Raw genomic sequence first — 22,403 nt, 5'->3', positions numbered from 1 at the left:
ATGACACAGAATTATTGGATCTTATAAAAAAATCCTGTTTTTATCATTCAAATATAAGATATAGGTCGAATATCTGTATTGGTTAAATTATTTGTAAAATATCGACCACAAATCTAATATCGTGCATCCCTAATTTTATGTGTATTTAGTTCACATTTGTTTTACCGCTTTTTCTCATGACAAGCACATCCCCGCACTCGTCCTCAATAGGAAGGAAGATCTCTGGCACCACAATAAGGATCCGTCTTTTGTGTGGGGGGTTGATGGTCCAGACACAGTCCACATTGGAAGGGTAATCCCCAGGATAGTTTGGAGACTCGATGTAACCTGTGAACTCTCCCAGTTCACCTCCACACAGCTGGTCTGTGAGCAGAAGAAAGAACAAAACCTTCCAATGATTCATTTTCCTTCTTCTACTGCATGCAAAGCACACACAGAGGATGTGATTTCGGGGGAGCATCATGGAAGCGAGAGTTACTTTTGCAGTGCGAGACGTTGGTGGCACCATCAAAGTCAGTGGTTGTGTTCCCAGGGCAGGTGATGCAGTAGTTCTGTCCAAACTCGGACTGGTAGGTTCCTGCTGGGCAGCGGATGCAGCGGTGAGTGCTGGAGTTGTAGTAATGGCCAGGAGCGCAGTGCACTGAGAGACAGTGGAGCGTCAGTGAAGCCTCAGAAAAACACTAAAGAACAGCTGCGGTAACACACATGCAGACATGTGGTCACTTCTATAGCTACAGCACAGTGCATCAATCACAGGGAGGCATTGTTGTACTACAACTTGTCCAACTCTTGACATTTTAGTCAAAGTGGCATATTTTGTTGTAAAAATCTGAAAGTGACTGCCCTCCTATAAAAACTAGCACCTGTGGGCTCTGCAACCTGTGGTGAGTAGGTTGGATTGATAAAAGAGTGAATAGAGAGGTATAGTGAGTATTGAGTAGTTACGTAGAGTAGGATAGATTGTTCTTTAGAGACTTTGTGGTAGGGCTGGGCGATGTTGCTGTAAAAAAAAATTTTTAAAGAAAAATTTGAGTTTCGATTAGATTTTCGATTATTATTTAAACTCTTCCCTTAGCGTCTCAACATTGTGCAAATAAAAAAAAAAATAAACATGCCTGTGGCACACATAAAGCCTACTCAAAGGGTAAACAAATGTAAACAGAGAGGGGGCTGGCTCACATCGCGCTACGGTGACCCACAAGGATGGAACGCAAAAAAGTCCCAAAAAAAAAGAGAAAAAAAAATGATATTTTGTTTTTTAACTTTTAAAAAAATCGTTTTTATCTACAAATTCAATAAATTGATTAAATCGATTTTTTGCCCAGCCCTACTTTCTAGTATAGACTTAGTGTGTCTCCTGCTCCATAATCAATGCATTTTGTGTTACGGATATTGCTCTACTCGTCTCACCTTTGGCCTCACAGTCCCTGAAAGAGACTGAAGCCTCATACTTTGTCATGAGTCCACCTCCACATGAGAAGCACAGCACACGGCCAGGCTCATGCTGGTAGGAGCCCAGTGGACATGGCTGACATGGATGGAAGCCATCGTCAGAAAACTGACCAGCAGGACATTGACCTGAAAGAAGAATGAAAAGAAAGAGGATCTGAGATGCAAACCAGCAATAAAAGCAACTGCATCCAGCTTACAATTGGGACGCATTCTGTTTAAAGGCCGCCAGGTGGTGACAAACTATTATCCATGAATGGCAGCAGCTCATGCTTGTGTTTAAAATTCAATAGGGTTTGTTTCATTGTGGAGGTTCCTATTCTGAGGTAAAAGCTTGCTTCATGCTATATGAGTAACACGGTTGGACCAGTAAAATACAATTTTAATAATCTATTAATATCTAGAACTCTAAACTTGTTATTAAGATGCTCACATACCAAACTATCCATTTTCAACACATATGAAAAAACTCAAACTTGATAAAGGAAAAGAAAAAAAGAACTGCAATTTCAACAATATAATGCCTCAGTTCATTCACACATGTACAATATGTATGTTCACACTTTAGTTCCCCGGCCGTTTGTACGGTTGCCGTACGGACAACCCCCGGTGCTATTGGTACGGTTACCAAAGTACAAGTATGTACCCTACGTCTTAGGTTTAGGGTTAGGTTATAACCCAATATCGCAACAAATTTTAGGGTTATGTTTAGGGTAAGGATTAGTCTTAGTCACGCAACCTAAACCGGCCAATGACTGACCTATCACGTGTCCTAAACTGACCAAATAGGGGCGCTATATTGATACGGCAACCGTATGGATCACCACTGCCAAAAAAGTATTAGTTGCTGGTTCTGTGCTTCTCTGATAGACGTGTTAATGTTGATTTGAGGAAGTCTGAGGGAGTGTGTGAGAGAATGTGTGAGTATTCTACCTCCACACTGAGACACATTCTTGGCTCCTGCGATGCCTTGTCCTTCAGTGCTGGGACACGGCTCACAGGAGAGCTGACCCACTGTGTCCTGGTATGTACCAGGGGGGCACTGGACACACTGTTCATGCTCTCCACTGTAGAACGTCCCAACACCACAGCTCACTGTGGAAGAGGGAACACACAGATGAAGGCTTCCAGTAGCTTCTCATCACTGGAGCTTTTCTCTCAGACTTACCACACTTCCCGTCTCGAAGGACTTGCCCTGTGCTGCAGTTCTCGGCACCTACTGGTGCCCTGGGTGGTTTCTGAGCCACTTCATACTCAGTTCCAGAGAACTGGATGTAGAACTGCTGCTTGTTGATGGACTTCCGGAGAGTCCGCATGGCGCCCTGTAGTTTCTGCTTCATTCTCTCCCGTATACAATCTACATTACAGGAGTCTAAGGAAAGTATGCCAAATGTTATGATCTACATCCCACAGGTAATACTTTGTGCACTTGATAATTAACTCATTGAGAGCCATTCACGTCTATAGACGTTATTTGGTTTAGTAACGTGGAGTGCCATTCACGTCTAAAGACGTGAATTGTGTTTTTCGGCTGAGGTTGCTAGGAGACAATGTGACGAAGCTCTCCTGTGAATATCTAACTTCAACAATGATCTCGTGACCAACTGGTGACATGTAGGTAGTAGCAGCCCACCTTTGAAAGAGAGTTCACCCATGACGGCCAGAGCTCAGAGGGAGAGGAAAAGAATTTAAGAGACAGAAAATGGCGCTACTAGAGTTGACGCTGAAGTTCCCAGCAGCTCACAGCAGCAAACACTCGACCAGAGCATGTGTGGAACTAAGTGGACTATTGAAAGTGTCGCGATGGTGAGAGAAAACAATCAAAAAACGAGGCAAGCGGTGACACTTGGCATGTCCGGGAGGAGGATGAAGTTGCGTGTGTGGAGAATGATGGGTGGAGAGACTTGGAGGACAGCCAAAATACAGTAAGCAAACCATTCAACTCTGACCCAGATAGTACAATAATAATAATTTTGCCATGCGAGGTGTCCCTAAAGCAAAAAAAAAGCTTCAAAATCACTGATAGGTTTTTTCAGAAAAAGCTAGAAACAAAATTATTTTCTGATGAATCTAGAGAGGCTAATCTTTCAGAATCTGGTTTCAGATGTCAGATTGTCAGAGGACAAAATATTCTGTGGGTCTGAAATATCAGTGAAAATCATCTAAATGCCTGGCACTGAGGGATTGGCTGCTCTGAAAATGGCTGGCAGTGAATGAGTTAAAGGTAAAGATCTTTTGCACCTGAAGCTTCATCCTCCTTCATCTCCATCTCAAACTCTGCTGTGATGTGAGACACTTCCTTTGAAGGGGATTTCCGTCCTCGTCGGCGTTTCTTTGATGAGTCACACTTCAGGTTGACAAAAGTGACCTGGCAGTCATCTGTGCAGGGGAACTGACCTCCTGGTATGGGAGAGGATAAAGTGAGTAAGAGTGTGACTGTCTGTGTGAAGGCCCAAAATAAATGAATAAAAGTCTTTACCTTGCAGATTCTGCCTGGATGAATCTCGGTGCTTTTCCTTGTTACGTGGCCTCAGGTGACACTTGGCGTCTTTGATCTTAAATCTGGCCTTTTGTTTAATGGGTGGTGCTAGCATGTCTTCATTCATACACAGAAAATCAAACATGTTAAAGCCATTTAACTACTATTTCTTTCTTTTTTTTAGGATAAACGGTCAAAAGAACACATTTTGCACAGGAACTTACACATTTGTTCTCTCTTTTAACTCATCCCTAAGGAGCAGTGAGCAGTCAAAGTTACCCTGTACTATGAAGATGGATTTTCTCTTCCGAGATTAGGCCTGTTTGTCCTGTACTATGACGCTGGTTTAGGTCTTACTGGGGTAAATCACCATAGTAACTGATGTTGAACGGCGAACATGCTCCGGAGCAGGTTTTGCTCTGAATAAATTAATGAGTATTAAACCACCGCCTCCTAACCAATCAGCTCTCTTGGAAAATCACATTCCCATAGCACATTGGTGAGCGGATCTTGCGGGTGACAGGTCAGAAAGAATATTTTGAGATAGATGCAATCCTGGACTGATCTACATTATTGATCTTATGATGTAGGCTGAGCTGTATGAATGCAGCATGTCCCTTTCACAGGGTTCCCTAAAGTCATTAGAGCCATTGACTGCATTGAGGCAGATACAGTGCTGCCAAGCCTCACCCTTTGAGTGTGACAGTCACGCAATTTGACCCATTCTCACACCACACGCCGCAATTGACATTTCTCACTTTTATATTTCCCCATTCATTACTCTATTTATTCTTTTCATGATAATAAACTTTGGTCCTCGGGGCTTGCCGTAGTTAGAGTAACTCTGATTGACTGACCGAGATCACCAATCCCAAACCAATCCATGTCTCCTTGGGCCTAAATCTAAGCAACCACGGCAGGCAACACGCATACCAATCAGAAGCAACGTAAAGCGGGTCTTGATGAGCCGTCTCTAACTAGTATCTTTCTCACACAACACGCACCAAGTCGTCGACATGCTTTCAGAAAGAAAGTTTCTAGAGGACCCAATTCAGTTCACTGCCTCTGTCATCAAGGCATCAAAATCTGCGACAAACACCTACAACATGAGGCATGTCCCCAGCTAAATGATGGAGAGTTGGTTGAAATGAAATATTGACAAATAAATGTATTTTGTCAAAATTCGTGTTACAGTTTTCATTTCTAATTTCTGGTTAATTAAAACATAAGCATTAGGAGGCCACAGTGCAAGAAGATGGAGGTGAGGACATCATTCTTAAGGTATAAATCAACATTATAACAGGCCATAGCCATGTTAAATAAGGCCATTTTTTTTGTTTCGCTGGAACGCATCATGTCACTAAAATCTCACTCTTGTCATTTTCTGAAACTTGGCAGTCCTGCAGATATGTGAATAGAAACGCATCTGTGCTGTAATAAAGTGAAACTGAGTGATCAGAGTGCTAAAATGCTATATTATGATGTTTTTGTTTATTGTATAATCTCACAAACTCACATTAACAGTCAGCAATTTCCTGTCAGCATTTCTACCTTCCTGGCTTTTGTTGCAGCAACAATTTTAGTCTTGACCTGAATTAAGGATTTACATTTTTCACATTTGTTAAGAATAATTGCCTGTTCCTCCATCTTTTTCCATCAATTTACTGCTCAACCTAAAGTGTGTAAAAGACAGGTGCCGCAAATCCCTATTTCCTGCTGCTGTCAGACTTTACAACAAACAACTGCTGTACAAACCAAATTAGTATTACACATTTGTTTTGGGAGCTACACAAAATTAGTCGGCCCATGGGCAGACAGTTGCCCATGTCTGCTCTGCGGTGTACTTTAGTCAGATACCCGTGCACTAACAGGTGCTACAGTGAAGAATTAATTTTAATACTCAATTATGAACTTGTCAGCCACCATTAGCTCTACTAGCAGGCCAGTACCAGGTTGAGTCCACGAGTCACCCCACTAAAGCAGGCCACAGAACAATCATGGTGAACTATACCGGCACAGGTAGGCAATGCAGTGGTGAGATTTCTCTTCTGTGGTGCTTTACCGGGCGGAACAGGAACTCCACAGCTCACGGTGTAGCTGTTCTCTGAGTCTGGAAGAAACAAACACATACATCATATTACAAGGAGAAAAGGCAGAGTTCAGATATGATTGTGGTTGGAGATCAGTGCGGTGGAGAACACCAAAGCCAAACAGCCTGTTTCACTTGGCTTAGGCAGAACCGCTGACAGTGAAAAGTGAGCTTCATGAGAAAAGCACAAATGCAAAACAAAAATCAATCACAAATCAAGTTCAATTAAAGTGTCATTTTTAACTGTGAAATGTCAGTTTTCTTTGGAAAAATACAGACACGCTAACACATTGGAAGCACAGTCAGTGCTCAGAAATCAGTTTTTGGTCATAACAGGAAGTGATGTGTGCTTAGAGTTATGGTTGAAACTCAACTAATTTTTTAGTTTAAATGACAAACACAAGTGGGCCATATCTGTAAAACTGTATGGTTACATTGTAGCCGTGGTTAACCATGTGAATAATTTGCTGTGGTGACTTTGAACAGGAACAGCCAAAAAGAAATTTCAATGATGATAGAAGGTTGAAAAGTATGCTGATGCTACCCAGGGACCCATGACTAACATTAGTTACACAATCACTGACGCTATGGGTGATTTATACCGGTTATAATATATTAAAAAAAGTCATTTTTATTGAGTATATTATACTGGGTACTACTGTAATTTGTCATGAATTGTCACATTTTGTTACCTCCACCTTTCTTAATCTTTTTTTTTTTTTTTTTTTTTTTTAATCATAATCAAGATGACATCAAAAATACTTTTGATGTAGTCTTGATTTTGACCAAATTTGAAAAAAAGATAGACAAGACCTTATGCCATGTGCGCATCAGCCGTCTGTTCTGCGCACCTGAGTTGGGCACACTCGGTGCTCAGGTCTGTGCTCTCTGTGCTGTGTAGTACAGGGTGTGTGCTGTGGAGCTGTTAGGGAGGACAGCTGTGTTTTTTCTCTCTGTTGCACTGAGTGCAGGGTGGGGTGTCGGTGTGGGCGTCTTTCTGACTTGGCAGCGCAGCCCAGGGACTGGTACTAGCCCGGGGACTAGTACCGGCTTGGGACATGGTGGAGCCTTTAATGTTGACTCTCCTTTACGTTGTCTTACAATGTCTCCTGTTATTCACGTCTGCAGCCAGGCTGCACTGTGAGCTCTTACACACAACCTGCTGCATTTATAGTGCATAATGCTGAAACTAAACAAAATCCTTTAAGAAATGTCATTTTGAATCTGTGAACATCAGTTGAGAGGGACACCCCTAACAGTGCGGGGATTAGGGCAGCCAACTTTGGTCGTTTAGTCAACTAATTGGTCGATGCCGTCATGGTCGACCAAGATTTTCATTGGTTGACCAGCAACGGTATCAGTTGCAATACTGTTTTAAAAAAATGCAAAGCACTTATACATAGGTGATAAGGATTAAATATCAAATATAACTTAATTAATGCCTAAACATGATTCTATGTCCAGCAACAGCTGTGTGAGTGAGTGCTGGCTGAAAAAATAAAAATACAAATATTGCGCTGTTAGTGATTGGAACAGAGAGGGAACAAAATAAGACAGGCTTGAAGCACAAGCATTCGCTATTGATTCAATCCATTTTCTGCACAAGAACATGGATTATCCTTATATTTGATACGTGGATTATGTAAATAGATCCACTGCTGTCTTTCGGACCAAGCACTGCGCACCTGTGTTTCACGTGTATCCCCGTGCGCTGATCTGATGTTGACATTAACAGTTGTTTATTAATAAAAGCAGGCTTACCACTAAAACAAACGTAAATATGTCATTTGAATGAGGAAAAAATAGGTTTTAATTGTCGGTTTCAGGTCGGGCACGGATATAAATACCTAATGTCTGTCTGACCTGTAGGTTTCACTTTTGCCTTGTCGGGTTCTGGTCAAAGCTTGAATAAGGTTCATATCATAAATGGTCTGTGTTTAAAACCAAATCGGCACCACAAAACGCCAAAACTAAATATTTTTCTCTCTTTTTCTCTTCTCCTCGTCCTCCTCTGCAGCTGCTCATTCATTCTCCGTTTTTTTTTTTTGGTCGACTAATCGCTATGTGTGCCATAGTGTTGGTCGACCAACCATTTCCGTGGTTGACAACAGCCCGAGCAGGGATCAAAGCGCTAGTCTGAGAAAGCTGCGATTTAGGCCGCTAAAATAGGGCCTGCTGAGTGCTCTTATGTCATATGTGAAAGTACTTTTTATTGGGTATATTATATATGGTTAAAACCACCCAGCATTAGTGATAGTGTTAAGAACTTTAATGATAGTACTCAAGGGTAAAAAACCAAACTAGCTTTATTGTATAACTTAGTTTGGGGTTGGCAGATGTATTACTGATTGCCACCTTTGAACTAGAATCTCTACTTTGAATTAAAAACCGAGTATATTTTTTTAGTGTCTACAGCACTGTGGAGCTTGCGCCACACTTCATGGCAACAAGTCCTTGAAGATAAAGCACAACAGCCAAAAAGAACAAAGTTTTTTTTGGCTGTTACAGTAACATTTTTAGAGTCAAACTGTATCACCCAACTTACTCAACATAAAAATTCAGAAATTTTCCTGTCCAAAATAAACAAATTAAACAGAAGATGGACACATTAACTACTTTGGGAGCTTGGCAAGTCATTTTTATCACGATGTTTTTCAGCACACGTTGTCCTTGTGTACCGATTGACTGTGACGGTAGGACAAAAATTCACATCAAACAATACATTTCTCAGTTCTCATGAAGTGTTCAGGGGCCGTTAGTCTTTCTGTTCTCACATGATAATGATGAGAAAAGAAAGAGTAATCTATGTTAATATTTACAAAACAGTAAGTGCATTCCTCAAAACAATTCATACAAGGAGTAAAACGCAATGAAAGACAGTCTTTTACTAAAAATGCAATGAACTTGTGCGATGCTAAACTATTTTTTGGATGTACACAAGTGACAGAATAATGTGAAGATTGAACAAGTATTTTTAACAATTTCTAAACAATTCTGATCTGAGAACTAACATGACTGAGGAAAACTTTAAAGTATGGGAATGACATGACATCAGGTTTGAATATCATTCAATGTTGGAGTCAAATTTGATAGAACTTTGGCCGAATATGGATCTTACTTATGTGTGTGGAGATTTCTAACGATCAGATACAGTAGATGTATATATATATATATATATATATATACAGGTGATTTTAGTTGGATAGATGGATTATAAATTGTGCTTTGTGTGTACATCTACCTGCGAGGAAGAGGGCGTTGGAGGGGCAGAACAGGGAGCAGACCTCCGCCCCTCCATTCTTGGTGCAGGAGAGCTGGGCTCGTGGTGCAGGTTTCCCATTGGGCAGACACTTCACCGCCTCTGAGGAACACAGTCATCACCATGACAACCACCTCAACATGCTCACACATACACACACAGACACACGCTGCAGGTGCTTACCAATACAATCTTTCTTGTTCCAGTGTAGTTTCTGTCCTGGAGGACACACACACTCGTAGCTGCCCTGTGTGTTTATGCAACCATGCTCACAGCTGCCGTTGTTGATGCTGCACTCGTCAATATCTGCCATTGTTGGAAATGAAAGAATTATTTTCTAATGTTCATAAAATAGCCTAAAGTCGAGCTCGCTACTTGTACACCTAATCCCTCGATATGTTTTGCCCCACCGATGCTGTGCTTTATGTTTAACGTTTCTTCTGATTCTGTTTGTATATATGTATAGTCTTCTTTCACGTCATAAAAACAGAAGATGTAAAAATGTAGTGGGGACTGGATGGGGCTCGGGTTTCCTTGGGCTAGCATTGGTCCACTGGCAGCAACTGCTTACATGTTGATGCCTTCTGTGGACCTAAAATATCAGACATTCTCAAAGACTGAGAGGATTCACTCAAGGTTTAGGGGTATTAAAACGTGTGCAAACGTCACTCCACACGCTAATAAGGCGTACAACCCCAGGAAATCAGGGCTGCACATCTTCTGCATGTCACAATGTGCCCTCAATCCATTTAGCGTGTTTCCCTCTGATGAATATGTAAAGTAGGCGGATCTCATAAGGTGCACAAAAAATGGGGGGGGGAAATGCAAATAGATTCATGCAATGGGCGCAATGCAATTCTTCAAATCTGGAACTGTTTGCGGTGATTGTTTTAGCACTGGAAAATAGTACGACTGACAAGCAGGTGCAAACACACGCAGAGATCCGCTGCAGTAAATGTTGACACAAAACACAGCGTAGATGTAAAAAAAATGCTCTAATTAACCTTTCTAGTATAAGAAAATAATTTAAATGAAACAATAGTCAATATTTAGCAACCAATGAATATGACAATGCGGATTTAAGTGTGTTTGAGGGAGAGAAAAAGCTGCACACCCGCGGCAGTGCGTGTGGAGTCTGGTGTGGCTGTGGTGGAGAGATGACGCTGTGTGCGCTATGGACGCACCGCCTAAGTGATGTTTTGACTGTCAAACTCTCGTGTCGCGTTGATGGAAGGAGCATCAGGCCAGAATCAGCTGATAACATGCGTAATTTACGCAGTGATGGCACAATTTTCACATACGAGAGTGTGGTGACACAGCACTACTCAGGAGCTCAGACCTGCTGGATCATTAGGTTTTAAAGTTGTTTAGAAAAAAAAACATTTTTATTTGTTTATTTAGTTTTATTAAATGTTTGTGCAGCAGACAGATAAGTCCATCTGTCTCCAAGTTAACTTCCTCAAATGTCATTGTGTGCTTCTGTGCACATTGAACGAGCAAAACGCTCATTCAAATAGGGTGGTCTCCACCACTTCTGCATGTGCGCCAATTATTGTTGCAATCTTAGTGAATTCCTCGCAGAAGGTGAGGAAACTGCGTCACAAAAGGATTTAGGGATGCAACTGGTTTACCACCCTTTATTTCAGATCTTAGTGAAGCACTAACCTTTCACAATATTATGAGAAAGAACAAAGTGCGGTCTTAGAATATGAAAACAAATGCGGAAAAAAATATTTTAAAAATTAACTATATGGATGTTTGAAATATTTCGCATTGTGGCAAATGACACCCACCACCACCACCACCACTGTGTGATAGCATCATCATGCTCCTGACTTTAGGGGCCTGTACTACGAAGCTGGATTTCCTCTTATTGCGCTAACTTCTAGGATTTATTCGGTGTGTGGTGTACTACAACCCTGGCTAACTTCTTACTGGGCTAAATCAAAACTTAGGCTGAACACCTACCCTAGTCGGGATCAGGTTTAGATCTGAGCAAGTACAAAAGTCCCACCTTCTGACCAATCAGTTCTCTTGGAAAAAGACCAGCCCATTCTTAGAAGATCTTGGTTTGAGTGTGAATTTGACAGCTGCGCTTAGGAAAGAAAGATTATTAACGGATAAATGCAATCCTTTCAGGAAAGGTATAGTTTTACATCTGATGGACTGGTCTACAATCAGCTGATGAAGCCTGTGTCGGGCACTCTCCATTTCACGGATGGATTAAGTCATTCATTCATTCATACATTCATATATACGCTATGGTACTCTGATATACAACATACTACATACTACAGTAAAACAATGCACTCTCATCCCAGTGTGCGTAATAAATTGAGGAGGACTACCTGAATACAAACACGTCTGTGCCTTAAAGAGAAACTGGCTGAACAGAGCGCTGTCTGTTTATCATCCGATCGATTAATATTGTATAATCTCACGCTTTTACACATTAACAGTGTCAGCAGCTTCCTGCCTATATTCATTTCTTTCTGCTTATTCTGCTTGTTCTGAATTATGGATTTTAATAATTTGTATTTTTTTCAATTATTCCTCAATTGTGATGTCAATTCTTCTACAGTTTATCCGTGATTGCGGTTGGTCAGATGCTGCAATCACCCGTCACAGGAGCGTGCACATAGTCAGGCTGGACCCACCGTGCTTAAGTGAACATATTTATATCCTACAGGGTCTCTCAGATGGAGAATGTTTGGTTAGGTAAAGCCGCTAACGGAGATATATATCCCGAATATACTTATCCAGCTTCGTAGTACAGGCCCTAGCGGCTATGACTGCAGCACAATACACAGCTCAAACCTGAGATTGTGTCTGTTGTGTTTCTAAGCCAGGACGGCAAACACACAATCTCACCTCCACAGTGAGTGAAGCCATACAGGATGAAGCCCTTGTTGCACAGGCACTCAAAGCTACCAGGGTAGTTAATGCAGGTGTGGTCACAGGTTCTCTCAAAGGAGCACTCATCAATGTCTAAGGAAGAGCAAAAAAACATGATCAGAAACAACACCGAGCCTCACTGCTGACATTGGTATACAGTACATTTAGACCTTTTCAGACAGGAGATCTTATATTAGACATGGAAGATATCATCCAGAGAATGATAGTAAAGTCAACTACATTAAAAAGTTAAGTGGGATCAGATTAATCAGTTTCTAAAAAATAAGACTTTTAAGTCCTGGATCGTGAACCTAGATTATCTGTCTCTAAGGGTTTCAACCACAAATTTTAGTGAGTTAATTTCAAGAGACTTAAATCTTGTGGCGACGATAATTTTGTCATTGAATAAAGACAAAGTATAGCCTCATAGATCAATAAATCAATGATCATTTAAGTAAGTAAAAGTGTATTTATGTGGCAACTTTCAAGAGCAGAAACGTCACAAAGTGCTTCACAATCAGAGAAAATAAAACAGAGTGAATACAAAACAGTCACAATGCAGAAATACAGACAGAATAGCTAATGGCAAGTCCAAACAGATAGTTCTTCAGCTGCTTTTTACACACAAACAAATGTAGGAGGTTCAAAATTACCACACACAAGTTTGCTTTTGATAAACAATAAACAATGTGTTTATACAAATGGAAACAGCCGAACGTGGAGCGATGTCATACCACAGGGAATACCTTGAATAAATATGGGGCGCCAAAGTTCTTTACAGTGGCGCGACGTGCAAGAAAAAAATTAACCAGAAGAAATTGAAAATATAAACATAAAAACTTGAGCTTCAATCATTGTTGACTGATTAAAAAGAACAAAATGAGTGAATTGAAAACATAGGGAAAAGAGTGGCACAGCACTAACATGTAGTTCATCTGAGTCTGTATTTTCTGCAGACCTAGGGCTCTCCTGCAGGCTCTGTGTTCATACCTCTTTAGTACACTTTGGTGTTTGCTTTTGTTATGACATGTAAAAGATAAATTATTGGTATTATCAAATAATGGCAACGAGCTGTTTGTAATTATACTGTCATTTTTAAATTGCATTTATACTTTGCTTTATAATTTATAATGCAGTGTAAATAATTAAATGGAATGATGTGTCCACAAATGCAAACTGGTGCAACAGGATTCTTTCCAAACAGATTATAATTATAAGTCATTTTTGGTCTGTCTGATAGATGTGTGGCTTGTCCCAGTCATAGCAATGTCTCCAGGGCTGAACCCTTTACTCCCACTCCCTAAGCAAGCACAAACTGTTTTTGAAATCTTCAAGTATCATCTGATGCATCTGTCAATCACAGATGAAAGACACGGCTTCAACTTTTGCATTCAGTTCCTGTCAGGGCTGGACTGGGACCGAAAAATGGCCCTGGTATTTTTCAGAATAGCGGCCCACCACCATACGTTATGCTAAAGCACACAACATACAAGAAGATGTATAATTGTAATATACTTCAGAGTAACTAAACCCTAAACCCACTTTTTTTGCTGACTACTCAAGTACTTGGGTATTAAGTAGTGCTGTTGATTGATCCTAGTCCAACTTTTACCATATCAGTAAAGTATTTTAATTTTGCATATTTAGTTGTCAAACATCACTGCCCTCTCAGGGTTGAACGCTGGCTATTAAAATTGAAATTTGCTATTGGCTGAGACAGATTTTTGTGACCATCGTGCACCACCAATCTTCACTGTTGGCCCCACCCCTCTTATACAAGCTGAGACGAGGGAGAAAGGAGGAGGGTTTCCTCCAATCACAGCCCCCGGTGAGCAGTGATTGACGCTCAAATGTGGAAGACTAAAGCAGCTGCGTTCCACTGCGGGTTCATCAAGCTATGTGTTTGTCCCCGTCTGTCTCTGTGTGTGCGCGGACGTGGATGTACTTCTCGTTGCTATGTGTGTGTATTCCTGCCTGACTGGCATGTCTTACTGCTACAGAAGTAACGCCCATAATCAAAGCACTTTTTCTATTTCCAGTCTAGTGGCAGGTCAGCAGAAAGCAGGTGTTTAGTTACTCGTTAAATACTCTTGACTCTTGACCACAGTGTCACAATTCCCATCTTGAAGGGAAAGTGGATGTCAAAGGAACACGGCTAGAGATGTCTTTTCTGTGTTTAATGAAATATACTATTTATTCAAATACACAATTGTGCCCATCGTAACACCATTCATCCATGTAAAATGATAATATAATATAGAGATCTCTCTCTCACACACACACAAACACACATTTCCTCACCTATGTACGTCTGGACCAACGTGGGAGTTATGAAACATTTTCAGCTGACCAATCCCAGCGTACCAATGATTGGGTGTTGTCATTAACATGTTACGCCCTCAAATATTCCAGGTTCGGAGGCCCCGCCCACAGAGGTCAAACAAACATTTGCAAGGAAATAAAAGTTTCCGAGATGAAAATCAGTAATCTCAAGGCTGAGGTGAAGAAAAACCAACATGTGTGAAAACTAGGATTTAAGGAGCTCATTTTAAATGCTCTGTGGAAAAGAGTAACAGAAGCAGTGAACATCGTTTCCGCATTGGAATGGACTCAGGCAGAGGTTTGAATTAATTTCTCAATAATGGCAAATGATGGTTTAAATGAAATGTTAATCATCCACAGCCTAAAAGCGTAAATCCCTGCTACTTGATCAAGACACTTCTTTACATTTAGATGAGTCAGGCTTGAAAGTGCGAGCCCTTTCACCACCAACTCAGTCAGACTTGGCTGTGTTGCAGCACAAATCCACACTCTCAGATTTGCGTACACGAGCTCAGACCTGACGTGAGATCTGATCATAGTGTAAGATCACGTCAGAATTGATTAATACCAGAGCCTGTGTGAATTTGGTCGAACGCACGTTGTTCGCTCAGATCTGAACGTACAAACAGTTGATAAATGAGCGCCCTTATCTCTAAGGCTGAGCTGGGGCACCTTCAAGATAAATCTCCTTTGGGCCATTTTACCATCTCGTTCTATATCTCCAAATCATAGATGAGGATTGGAATGTACAGTAGATCCACTTGTAAATGGGGGCTTCACCTTTTGTATCAAGCATTTTGATACCACAACCAACTGGTTAAAGGTCCTATATCTCCATTTGTTCTAAGAACCCCAAAAACATAGTAGTTGAGGTTTATTTTCCCAAACCCGCCTGTTTTCCAGAGTTTTAGTCTCTGAAAAGTAACTTTCTGAACAACTCTACACAAACAGGCTGATTTGCGGGATAGTTATGCATATTCATGAGTGGGCGTGTCTATAGACAGGACACTGACTTCCTCCTCCCCGCATGGTGACGTAGGGCCAGAGGACGGCCCGCCCTCCTCCCACCCACTCCGTAGCTGAGCTCATGCTGCTTTATAAACACGAGACAGAGCGTGGGGGCGGGACGTTCGCCGGTACATACATAGACAATAGAAAATACATACATAGCACTGTGCGAAGGAATGCTCACATTCGTGGGCATGTCTGTTTATATGTCAATCACGGCAGAGAGCTTCCTGGAGGCGCGGTGTTTGGGCTCGAGGTGTTTGGGCTCACCCTGCAGTAAGAAAGTAGCAAATCACCCTCTAACTAACGATTGAGGGAATCAATGAAAAAACACTTTAGGCATGTGTATGAAGCCCACATAGCACTTTATGATGATTTCGCGTAACATGGGCCCTTTAAGAGGTTGAATCCCTGATCCGTCTGTCCTACCCTCACTGGTAAACACGTCCCACACCAACTGCACCATTTGAAGCAAGACCTTTCCCCCAACCTGAAGTAGGGACTCCAACTTTTGAAGATGCTGATCCCTAAATAATTCGGGACCAGGAATTTTTTGGCCAAATAAGAGGAAATAGATTTAATAAGTTTTACAGTTTTTGAAAGAAAGAAAAATTCAGATTGATTGACTACATAATTTGCAATATTATGAAAAGTACAAAACTTTCTTCAGTATCAAGTCTACATTTTTGTGGAAGTTTGAAATCTACAGCACAAATGGTGGATTTTTTTGTGAATTTTCAAAATGTTGAACTTTAGAGGCTTTCTGTAGCTCCACCTTTAAGACTATTGCATTGTTTTGTTTTTGTGCAAAATTTGTAGAAATGTTATTGTAGTTCGGATTTCCTCAAAAGAAGAAGAAAGTAGAACAGGTAGGACACAAAAAGTTTCTGGCGGATTCGGCTGCCCAGCCCCTAAAGACGGATATAGAAAATGTGGAGAAAAGCAGTACAAAAACATAAATAAAGACAAAAAGCAAAGAAAGAAAGTGGGAGCTAATTCTAAATACTGCCCCTGAATCAACTGAAAATGCCTACTCCAAATTTCCCTATTCATGTGTGTTTTTTTCTTCTCTAAATAAATGTGCATGTCTTTTCTTTATTGGAAATACAAAGAGCACGATTGATGTTGTCAAGATTATTAGTACAGGTACCCTTAAGAGTTTCACATGGGCCTCTTGCTCTAAGTGTGCTGCTTTTTCACTGGCTTTTCTGTGAGGCTTTCCAGGCACTACACAGCCTGCTATAAAGGAGCTTGTCAGGCAGAGGAAGTTCAAGCCGCTATTGGCCAGGCAAAAGTCCAAGTGAGGACACAAGAATACGCTGCCTATCCAACCAACTAGAATTTTTTGGACTGTATGGGAGCTGAACAAGGCAAACATCAGAAGGTGGCAGCTCTGATGACAGCTGTTGATATCAGCTCAGATATCAACTAAAAACACTCAACACCACCTTATTAAAGACTCTAATCTTACATACAAACACATAAATACACATCATTTCATGGGGGTGGTTTTGGGATGTGGACAGAAGTGCCTCTGGGTTTTGTTGTTAATAAAAATCATTTGGTGTTTGTCTGATCTCAGGCTTCTCTTGCTGTGACTTGTGAGCAGGAATCTGCTCTTGTTAATACAAACATAAGTGCAAAGTGCCATCTGCATGTGCACCACATGCCCAACCCAGGAAGAGACGACTGGGATGTGTTTCCAAGTAAAGATGACTGGGCACGCTTGACCTTTTTGTAAATTCAAGTACTCAATCATTTACACATAGTTTCAAAGCGGAGTGGGTACCACAAGCAGTACCTGAGAAACATTGTGCAAACACACAGCTACCTACCATGAAGCCAAATTTGACAAGAGACACATCGGAATTAGCTGACACATACTACAGGATTTAGTCTTCCAGACGTGACTTAGAGGACAAAAGGGTTGTACTAATTTGAAGATTTCATACAGCATCATAAACTCATTATTTCACTATTTTTCACTTATTTCTTAGTATGATGCTGGTGGCATATAAAGTGGAAATAGTGTTGAATACATAGTCTTTTTTGAATGTGTTATCGAGCTTGTCTGATTTTCAGTAAGATTAGTTTTAGATTAGATATTTATTGATTCTTTGCTGTCTTTAAACATATACAATACAATACAAAAAATAAACATTAATTACAACAACCAAAAATGTAATGGGCTGAAGCAGTAACTGCTTATCAGAGTCCATCCCCAAACAGCATTATAAAGAAACAACTCAATAACAGCAGTACTCATCAACTTAATTTATGTTTCAATAGGTGCAAAACATTTTGTTTTTTGACATAGACAGTGAACTGATTAACTTAAAGTGATCCTCAAGATCATTTCAAACTTTAACTGCAAAGAGAAATGCATTTTCTTGTAACATTTGTTCTTAATTGACTTTGTTCAAAAATATAAACCCCTCTTGAATTATACTGTCCTTCTCTTTGTTTAAAAAGTGATGGGAAAACTTTTGTCAGTTATTTGAATCCTTTGGATGTTCATCTCTCAGTCAATGAGTAGACAGAAGTGGTAAAGTTACATCTGTAGTTGATTATCTTGATGTGAATATTCAGACTAAAGGATGTTTTGAATGTAAAGAGACTGATTGTGTTTGTGAGTTTTTGTTGTGTTTTCTCATGTCTATGTTTAGCAAACCAAAGTGATTACTATGGCGTTGTGCCTAGAAAAGTCTCTCTGTTTTAATGTTCTGGTTAATGGCTATCAGAGCCTTACCTTGACATGTGCGTTCATCAGTCAGCAGTTTGTGGCCTTTCTGGCAGCTACACTCGAAGGATCCCACTGTGTTTCGGCAGAAGTGATCACAGCCTCCATTGTTCTCCTGGCACTCGTCGATGTCTGGATGGAGAGAATAATTAGAATGTAGTGCCATGTTCTCAGCCCCTGCTTCTCAGTTTTACCATCATTTTGTCCATTCAACAAAGCATTCACATTTCAATAATGAGTGTTACGGACCTGACAACAAGAGATGCTTGTAATCCTGCTTGCATTATATGCCATTAGGTGTGCTATTTTCATGTGTAGAGAAGTAAAGATGACATTCACTCATCCATCCATCCATCCATCCATCCATCCATCCATCCATCCATCCATCTACGGGCGTAATTTGTAACTGTCCATAATGCCTGTTCTTAAGAACCCAACATAAAGGCAGTAGACAGTCTTGGTAGTCATCATGTGTAACAGCTCAATGTAAGATCCCAAGGGTGACACACAATCTTTCTTTAAATGTTTGTCTAAATGACTTAGCACGTTTTTGCAAGCTTTTACGAATACCAGCCTGAATCTGCAGATGCAGACACACACTGCTTGGTAATTATGTTGGCAGCTGCCAACACTGGCAGTACCACAGCATCTATAGACACTTAATGGCCATTCTGGGAATTGATTTGATCTTATAATGCATATATAATTACCCTTAATGGATCTTAAGTATGTATTGTGCCTTGAATAACCACATGAAGTATCTTCAAAGCTTGAAATAATCATTTTCGAGGACGCAGAGAGATCATAGAGGTGTTGCATCCACAAAACATCTTGACCAGTGTAAAACCCTAAAATAACCACTCCATCCTCCCAAAGCTATGGAACTACAGGGACAAGAGCATCTCCACATTTGAAAAGCTTTTTCTGTGGGGAAATGACAAACCAGCAAGCATAACAGTTTGTTTGATTACATGCTATAAAACAGTTCTTTAGGTTTAAGTTCTGAAATTGCAACATAGTAATGTAAGTTTATGTTTAACTGTTAGATATCACAAAGCAAAGATGACAGAAGTTTACACATTCTCCACATAAGTAGAAAAACAGTGACTAATCTAAACAAAAGCCCATAGAATTAGGCAGAGGTACGGATTCAAATCACATATTGGTCACTTTAGTGGTTTTGCAGCTGTCAGTTAAGGTTAATGTGTGTACATAAATGGGCAACCTAGATATAATCATCCACCTACATCTGGAGAGCTGGAGGCCATCACACACGAAGCAGCTGGAAATGAGTACGCTTCTAATGAACTCACTACACAGACCATAAAAAACCACAGTTCACACAGACACACATGCACAAATATTGTTGTATCGCAAACAAGTACAGTATGTACTTACTGTGTGTACGTTTAAAAAAATGAAAACATTATAATGCCATGAGACAAAGTAGCAAACAAAACTATAGGTCAAAAGGTGTATAGACAAAAGGACAACTGAAATACAAAACATGACAACAAAAATCTACAAAATGACACCAAAAATATACACTTACAATAAAATATACAAAAGAACAACATAGATACTCAAAATGACAACAACAATACACCAAAATGACTGGAAAAAACACAAAATGGAAACAAAAGTACACCAAATTACAAAACATACAGAACAGCAAAAAATACACAGAACCTTTAAAAACACACGATTGCAACAAAAATACAAAAGTAACAGAAAAATTATACAAAAAGACATATAAAGTTATATTTTCGTAATTTTATACATTAGGAATTGGGTAATTTTGTTTTTTCTTCTCTTCACATATTGAACTTGATAATGAAGGACATATATTAGAATGTAATTTCAATGATTGTTAACAACATTGTAAAAAAAAAACTCCGTAAACTATGTATCTTACTTCTTCTTTCATACATTGAGCACTTGCCAACCCAAGGGACACATTAACAGCCCTGCTCTTTAGTGTCCAATTTCCATATAGAGTATGAAACATGTAAAAAGTGTTTATTTACAGAAATGAAATGACAACAAAATACACAACATGACAACAAAACTCTGTTTGAGGTAACTTCATAAGGGACAGCTTTTCTCATAAACCGTTTAAGATAGGATAACCACATTTTCTGTGTGGCTTCTTGGTATCAATACATTGATGGAGTTTGAAAATGACAAGTGTGGAATTATTTTTTCCTGGAGTTATTGCCCTTGTTCAGTTTTGCTTTACTCTATTCATATAATACATTTATGATAGGATAACCAAATTCGGTGTGTGGCTTCAGGGTATCAGTGCATTGATGGAGTTTGAAAATGAGAAGCGCGCAACTATTTTTCACCAGAGTTACTGCCCTTGTGCCTTTTTTTTTTTTACTCTGTTCGAGGTATCTTATGGGGACGGCTTTTCTTACAAACCGTTTAAAATAGTTGATTTAGGACATTTAGGAAAAGGTTGTGAGTGATAATGACAACCAATCTGGCGAGGAATGTTAATGACTATGTCTTCCTGTTCTAAATGCTGATATGAATTTTGATAATGTGGCCCTTAGACCAGATACAATCACATTCTGTGGCCCCCTGTGATAAAAGTTGTCCATATCTGGTTTATATGCTATGTCTTTTTGACAAATACCACACTGGGTTCTATCCGTGTTTTGACAGGTCAAGACTGCGCAGCAAAATGATACCTTTATAATATTTGGCTGGTGGTTAGAATGTTATGACTGATGGATTAAGTGTTATTGACTGTGCAATCATTTTAAAAGTTGCTTTAGTTCATCAGAAAGTGATCCAAATGGAGAACAGGGTGGAGTAGATGTTGTGCAGAGCTTGAGATAAAAGCATGCTGTGAAGTCTCCATCAGGTGACACTGTTTAGCTGCGGACAATTCTTCACATTTCTCTGCATTGGTTCAGACGCTGTGGAATTTCTGTACACAAAATGCCAATGCCCTGAATGAGTCCTCAATAGGAAATCCCAATCAAATGTATAGATCTTGTTTTCCTCCACCCTCACACCTGCTCCTATGTAAAAACCTATGACCTGTGTAAGACAAGCCCAGTATTTGGACTGGGAAACTGGATTCTTACTGTGGGGCTTAGAAGCCTGATTAAGTCCCGGTTACTGGCCCAGTGGATAACCCGCACCAAGCTGAAATAGCTGGAATCGGGAAAAGGGAATAAACAAAGAATGTCATATCTGAGCCCGTATTTAGAGTAACATGATCAGTGCATCTTATTCATGAAATGCCACAAAATAATTTGTAATCTATAATAAAGTATAACTGTCTCACTGATAGGAATGTGAACTGCAGAACATACGCACAACACTGCAGAAAGATTTGGGTAGGTTTACCAAATACTTTCAGTTGGAGCCATTTGAATGGAATGCATTTGAAGAAACCTTAGCCTTTAAAAATAATTACGGATGGAGGACAGCGGATCTAGTTTTTTTGGAGAGCATTGGCTTCCTTCATATGGTTGCAAGTGGACAGGACAGACATCAAGCTGGGAGCCAATGTGTATTTATTTGGGCATTGAATAATCCTAGCACTTATTTCTTCAAAATACACACTCTAGAGAACCATGGAGGCCAAAAGAAGCAAGTGACCTGAGCCTGCTTGAACCCAAGCAGGAACTAAAGGCAATCATGTAGTCAAGTAAGGTAAGTGCAACCTCTAGACCAGGGGTGTCAAATTCATTTTAGTTCGGGGGCCAAATTTGGAGCAGTTTGATCTCAAGTGGGCCACAAATTTTATGCGAGAAAGTAATTTTAACACTATTGTGCCCTAGTTTGCACTTCTACGCATACATAAAATACTAAATATGTGAGAAACTGAAAGTATCCAAGCAATAAGTGATAGATATCAGTCCAAACATGATCTTCACTTTAAATTTCCTAGATTTTGTGACCAATTTCTATTTAATCAAATCAACAATAATGTAATAATTTAAGGAAAATAAAAGAATTTTTAGTTTTTTTTTTTAACAGTTTAACATTAAAAATGACTGTAATCATGCAATATAAGCACCGGCAAAACTTTGAGCCCCTGCAAATATTGTTGAGTTTCATTTACACAATGATTCATGCTCCAAAGGGCCAGATTTGGTGTCCGGGCCATGAGTTTGACACATATACTCTTTCACGGCAGAAT

The 22,403-nt window shown here is 40.0% G+C and overlaps 1 protein-coding gene across 3 annotated transcripts in view; it reads right to left on the bottom strand.

Annotated features, from left to right (window-relative positions):
- Positions 1-22,403, bottom strand: part of scube1 (signal peptide, CUB domain, EGF-like 1) — a 137,197-nt gene that overhangs the window by 10,277 nt on the left and 104,517 nt on the right. For 2 of the 3 annotated variants that reach the window (XM_028450277.1, XM_028450279.1), the window contains 12 exons: positions 18,251-18,373; positions 12,148-12,264; positions 9,460-9,582; positions 9,259-9,378; positions 5,940-6,038; positions 3,929-4,045; positions 3,691-3,849; positions 2,618-2,821; positions 2,383-2,544; positions 1,411-1,578; positions 479-640; positions 166-363 (listed from right to left, as the gene is read on the bottom strand). In XM_028450277.1, coding sequence (XP_028306078.1) covers positions 166-363; positions 479-640; positions 1,411-1,578; positions 2,383-2,544; positions 2,618-2,821; positions 3,691-3,849; positions 3,929-4,045; positions 5,940-6,038; positions 9,259-9,378; positions 9,460-9,582; positions 12,148-12,264; positions 18,251-18,373 — 1,752 coding nt within the window. The remainder of the gene's footprint in view (positions 1-165; positions 364-478; positions 641-1,410; positions 1,579-2,382; positions 2,545-2,617; positions 2,822-3,690; positions 3,850-3,928; positions 4,046-5,939; positions 6,039-9,258; positions 9,379-9,459; positions 9,583-12,147; positions 12,265-18,250; positions 18,374-22,403) is intronic. The other variant, XM_028450278.1, reaches the window with a different exon arrangement.

The sequence above is a fragment of the Gouania willdenowi genome, chromosome 6 (assembly GCF_900634775.1).
Source record: "Gouania willdenowi chromosome 6, fGouWil2.1, whole genome shotgun sequence".
NCBI lineage: Eukaryota > Metazoa > Chordata > Actinopteri > Blenniiformes > Gobiesocidae > Gouania > Gouania willdenowi.
Note: the sequence above shows the minus strand (reverse complement) of the source record. Positions and strands in the feature narration are given on the sequence as shown.